Source organism: Atta colombica, unplaced genomic scaffold, assembly GCF_001594045.1.
Source record: "Atta colombica isolate Treedump-2 unplaced genomic scaffold, Acol1.0 scaffold65, whole genome shotgun sequence".
Taxonomy (NCBI): domain Eukaryota; kingdom Metazoa; phylum Arthropoda; class Insecta; order Hymenoptera; family Formicidae; genus Atta; species Atta colombica.
Window position 1 is genome coordinate 551192 of NW_017259556.1, and position 6007 is coordinate 557198.

The 6007-nt window shown below is 33.7% G+C and overlaps 1 protein-coding gene across 1 annotated transcript; it reads right to left on the minus strand.

The window, feature by feature from the left end:
- Positions 1-1594: 1594 nt before the first annotated feature.
- On the minus strand, positions 1595-5759 carry LOC108692199 (cytochrome P450 307a1-like). The gene is made up of 3 exons (XM_018200357.1): positions 5276-5759; positions 2534-3325; positions 1595-1923 (listed from the first exon to the last, which is right to left on the minus strand). The coding sequence occupies exons 1-3, from the start codon at positions 5673-5675 to the stop codon at positions 1595-1597; spliced, it is 1521 nt and encodes a 506-aa protein (XP_018055846.1). The 5' UTR covers positions 5676-5759.
- Positions 5760-6007: the final 248 nt, after the last annotated feature.

Here is a 6007-nt window from a genome sequence, read left to right on the forward strand (position 1 = left end):
AATTATTATTTTATAAAATATAATTTTAATTAAAAATGCAAACATTTTGGAAACAACTATAAAATTTTCATGTATCATTGTAATATTCTAATTCTATTTAAAACTCTTTTCCTATTTTCTGCTCCCAAAATTACTCCTCAAAATTATTTTACACCACCTCATAAAATATAACGATATGATCAAGATAGAAAAGTACATATATGATGATTTAATAACAACATTCATTTAATATGTATATCAAGAAAACAAAGAAGAAGAAGAGAAAGAAAAAGAAGAAGAAGAAGAAGAAAAAATAAAATAGTGATGCTGCAATATATAAATTTTACATATGCAAAATGCGCATTTCGCACTTGTCTCTACATATAAGTAAAAATAAAATCTTAGACCTTCGAAATAAAAAGTACAAAATTAAAATCTTTTGCAAAATCTTTTTGGGAAAGGAAATTCTGTATCATATAGCATAAAAATGTGTACTTAAATTCTTAACGGTAAATTTATAAATAATTTAAACATCTGTAAATTTGAAGGAATTGTTAATTAATTTTAATCTTCTTCAAAGTAAATTTGAGAGAAATTTTCATTTTATTTCAATCATTGATTGTCTTCAAGTAATGAAGTTATACGTGTAAATCGTTTGAACTTGGTTTTGGCACTTTAATGTGACAATCTTTTATTACAATAATATAACAAGTGAAGAGATGTATTTTATAAATAGTTATTAAATGATAAGCAATATATAATGTTTTTTTTAAACTATTTTCATTTATAATCAAAAATTTAATAATCAATTATCTTTATTTTTAATAAAGCAAAAACGTTATAAATTGAGTTTTGTATATAATTTTTAATTTTCACTATTCAATTATAAAATAATTGAATAATTGAAATAAATTCAAATATAAGAATAAAAATTTTTTTAGAGTAAAACAAAATTAAAATTTTATAATTACCGAATAATTAAAAAAGCACTAAATGCTTTCTCAAATCAGTTATATATGATGTAAAATATTTTTATAAATATTCATGTTAGTCAATTAAATCAAAACAAGAAAGAGAGGGGGGGGAGAGAGAGAGAGAGAGAGAGAGAGAGAGAGACATATATTCTGTAGAAAGTAAAATTATATATAACAAAGATTTGAACTAACGAAACTGGGCTCCGCACGTATTCGCGCCTAGAGCATGAGTCGAGGAACAATTCAATTAGTTATCTTAACGACCTAGTAATGTCAATATTCTTCGCTCGTTCTCGTCTCTAATTTTCCCTACATAAGTAAAGCTTCGTTGGAATCAAAAGCCTCTTTTTAGCTGCTAGTCCTCCGCTACGCATAATGTTAATAAGAACTTCGTCTATGTGTAAAACACTGGTCTTAGTTCGATAATCATCAAATAAATTGAGTTAAATATCGAACAATATTTTTCAAATTTGCCTTCTGTTCAAATTCAATTGATCTTTTTAATCGCTGATGTTCCGCGTAATCGACAAAGTTTTCAGGAGCCCAGCTCGTGATCGGATTATGGACAAGAAATCAAAGTCATGCTCCGATTTCATCGGCCAAATTCTTTCTCATTGATTTATTCTTTTGCATTTTCTATCCTACCGTTTTTCGAAACGGACCTTGAAGGTGTTCATAGGAAGTGCCAAGTTGCCGATAGGAACCTTGTAGATCTCCTTCTCTACCGGCAATATGTTGAAGTTCTTCAGCAGGGTGGCTATCGTCGAGAAGCTGATATATTGAACCATCTTGTAACCCATGCAAGATCTTCGACCGCCCCCGAAAGGCAGAAAGTGTTCTGGTTTCAGCAATTTGCCGTTCTGTATGAATCTCTGAGGCATGAAGTCTTCAGGAGAAGTCCATAACTCCTCCGACATATTTAATTCATAATTGTTCAGAAAGATAAACGTGTCCTTCTCTATTTTGTAACCTAGAATAAGAACAGAATTCAAATAAAATCAACTGTTACAATTTTATATTAATAAATTTATTGATATTAATATTATTCAAAATCATAGATTTCAACTTTCATTTACAGTTTCATAAATTTTTGTATATAAATAAATATAAATTATAAAAGCAGTTACTTTCATGCCAAGACAAGTTATAAGAAAAGACAAGCACTACAAAAAAAGAACAGTTTTCTTCTCTAAAATATTTAAAAATTTAGCTAGATACAGAAATATAAAAATAATTTTCTCGGACTATTAAAATAATATAGAATACTCGAACTGGTTGCTGAAATGTCAAAACTTTTTGCGAATATTACTCATCGTGCTAAAGCTATCTACATTATTTTGATTCCAATAAAATCATTTTCAGATCTGTATCTATAAATTTTTATATATTTCAGCAAAACTATTCTTTTTATGTAATTCTTATCTTGTCTTGAAATTAGATTGTTTTAATTTACAAAAATATATGTTAATGCAAGCGAAAATTGTTAATCTTCACTTCTTTCCGTTCTCTCTGTTTATATAATCATTTTGATCATTTATCCATTTTGATAATGTATTTAAAAAGGAGAGAAAATTACTCACCGGCTATGGAGCTATCCTGGTTGGCAACGTGTGGAACAATCGGACTGGCGATCAATCTGATTCCTTCAAGAATGATAGCTTCCGTATACGGCATATTTTCTCGGTTCTCTAGCCCAATGAACTTGCTCGTAGTCTCGATCTCATCGATTTCCATCTGCGCTGTTTTCTGTATGTGTGGTCGTGTAGCCAGGAATCCCAGAATTTTTATTAGGAAATTGCCAACTGCCGAGTGACCTCCGACGATATCTTCCAGCGCGAACATTGTCATGTTCCACGTCATCTTGGGTTCAGCATCGGTCTTGATGTGATTTATCAAACAATCTATGTAGTCTATCTCAGGTATGACCGACTTCCAGCTAGTCGCACGATCTTCAATTACGTTTTTCTCCATAAATTCTCTGATTTTGTGGGTCCAAGTTGCCATCCTCGTCATGTTACGCTGATGGAGTGGCATTAGAAACGGCATAAAATCTGCGGCGTATCCCTGATTTACTTCATAGAAGACCTTGTCGAAATTCTTGATTATCTGGCTAAAAGAATCGTGACTGTACTCGAAGCCTCGCGAGCAGAAGTACTTGAAGAAGATGTTCGCGCACATGTGCAATATCAGCGGCTTAGCGTGCACGCTGATACCAGAGATGCCGGTCAGGTGGTTAATCAGCCATTCCATCTCGTCGCCGATTATGCCGTTTAACTGGTTGTAGCGTGTAGTAAAGGCGCGCGGGAAAGTATGCCCTCGTAGCATCTCTCTTCGCATTTTCTGGAGGTCTGACCAGTTGCAGAATGCCAGAGCTATAAGAAAGAGGAAGAATGATTTAATCGTTAGCCTATCTCAAATGTCCAACTGACGTCGATACTTTTATTAAAAATTTACATTTTAATTTATTTTGTTGGAAAAATATATTTAAGAAATATTTGGAATAACTATCTTTTTCTCCTTATCTTATTTAAAATAATTTAAGACATTCTTCTCGAAATGTAATATCAATTAGTTTTGCTTTCATCGCGTTGCAATTTATAGTAACTCTCAATGGAAGCAGCTGACGTCAGGGCTATCATGATGGTAAACGTATATATTGCACGAATGTATGGCAGCTCAAATTACTAAATCAAGAAAAGAATAATCAGCACGACTGGGTTGCGTTGAACTTGGTCTTGTTACCGTCTCAATGCGCGTAACAACGCGTTCTGAAACATCATCAATTTTGCAGAAAAAAAATTCGCACACACTCTCTTTCTACTTCGCGTACATTCGCATGCATTGCGTACGCGGAAATATTATGCGAATGCAGCTAGACAATAATGCATCAATTCCCCAGCGAACACGGTAGAAAATCGATTCTCCGCTCAGCGCGCTTAATATGGAATCGAAGCGGGAAAAGAGACAGGTAGTAGGAAGTGACCCGGTTTCTCGTCATCCGTGCAGGGCGCGGACCGAGAACCTGAAGAGCGGCAGCTCGGTCTTCCCACACTTTTTCCATGATAATCCAGCGAACGTTATCAAATCAGGTATAAATTAATTATAAAATAAATTACAGTATGAAAATTTTTTTTTAGTGTTCTATAACAAATATTTCTTGAATATTTTATATATTTTTCCATGATCGGATGATCAAATTAGAGATAAATAAATTATAATATAGAAAAATTTTTAAGTGTTTTATTTTGATATATATATATATATATAAATATTTTTAGTTTTTATACAATTAAAAATATGGATTTCTTAATAACAAACGATTAAATGAACGTATTATTAGATGTCTGACGAAAGCTAAATTAGAATATGCAAACGTTGAGAAAGATTAATATAGAAAAACATTAATTTATTGCGCGTAATGAAAAAGTCAAGAGATTAGTAGCTAATAATAATACTAATTCTGCAATAAATAAAGCACTTTATAGAGGTGACCGTATTAAGAGCTGCCAGCACATGTGACGTGAGCGCGAAATTAAAATATTCCAATGCGTACGAACATACGCAGTGGAAAGAGTTAATGTGATCGTCTTGGATTGCACCGGGGTAAGATGGCGCGGCAGCGGCGATTCTGATGGATCAGCCTTGATCCTATTTTCCGGCTGCCGGGTGAGCCAGGAATGCGTGAAAGTGGTACCGTGACCTTTTCCGCCTGCACTTGGTACCGCTTCTTAAACTGACCTTAGCATGAGTTTTGGCGCGGACGAGTATGGAATACGCGACAAGTAAATCATACGTCGCGTAAACTATGCGTGAGTATATGCGCGACGCGCGACAAGGTCATTAGCATGCAATTTTTCAGAAGCTCCCTAACGAGGTGCTGCGAACTTTCTGCCGACGCTGCATCGATGATTTATAATAATCCGATGATTTATAATAATCGGATTTCTAAGCTCCCTGCCAGATGTGTGATCGGAAAACATGCTCACAACGTGACCTAAACCGCTGAGAGAGTGATTTGTTATTCGTACGTAATCAATCTCTGTTTCGACGATTTAAGAATATTTATTGACGGATCATCCTTATTCGATTTATTAATTAGTAATATTGATAGAATAATAAATTGTCCAAAAAAACAGCTTTAAATGCATAAGATGTAAATATATAAGATCTACTCTACAATTTTTTTTGAGGCTTTATTGATATTAATTTAGCATATTATAAATTAGATATAATTAGATATAATATCAAAAATTAGATATAATTTTGTGCTAATTGATTCTTAATGGAAAGTTTGTAGAAATAATAAAAAATAGGATACTTACAATTCTCCTTGTTGCCACAGAAGAGGAGATGATATCTAACGAAGTTTGGCCTAGAGTCGAAGTGGTGGCCCTTGACAATCAAGACCTCCTTGATGTTCTCCAATCCATTGATGACGACGCAAGATACAGATCCCATCTTGAGCTTGATTATCTGACTGTTGTAGGCCTTGACGAGGTCGCCAAAAGCCTTGTAAGGCACATCATAACGTCCCAAAATATGAAGAGAGCCCAAAATTGGCCATGGTTTCGGTCCAGGTGGATCTGGTAAATCGGATGGCTCATCGCCGTCATATAATTTCTTCGGTTTCTTCTTCAATCTGATATGGTCCATCACGATCAAGATCAAGGCCACCAGAACAATGGCGAGTAGGAAATATGTCGTGGCGCCAATAAAAATCATCCTTCAGCACGATCACAAATTTCTTTACTAAAGAAAATCTTCTGCCTCTTCTTCCTTTTTCTTTCTTTACAATTATTTCTTTCTTTTTTTCTGACAATTTGAAAAAATTCGTTTCCTGAATTCTTCTTATAAATATATTTTGCTATCAAGATGTTTCGATCGTGCTTGTCTTTTAGAACTTTAGTTTATATTCTTTCTGCAGGATAGATTCTTAAATCAAAACATGCGTTAGTCTTGATAATCGGGCTGCTTTTGCCAATATCTCCTGATAAGACGATTCTTCGAACTCTTAAGCAATCTCTTGTTCACTTCGTCAGAAATGTCAACAACAG

Excerpts from the sequence above, each read along its gene's own strand:
- LOC108692199 (XM_018200357.1), bottom strand. The coding sequence starts at position 5,675 with ATGATTTTTATTGGCGCCACGACATATTTCCTACTCGCCATTGTTCTG. Across the intron at positions 3,326-5,275 it reads CTGTGGCAACAAGGAGAATT|CTCTGGCATTCTGCAACTGG; the intron begins GTAAGTATCCTA and ends TCTTTCTTATAG. Across the intron at positions 1,924-2,533 it reads CCAGGATAGCTCCATAGCCG|GTTACAAAATAGAGAAGGAC; the intron begins GTGAGTAATTTT and ends TTCTTATTCTAG.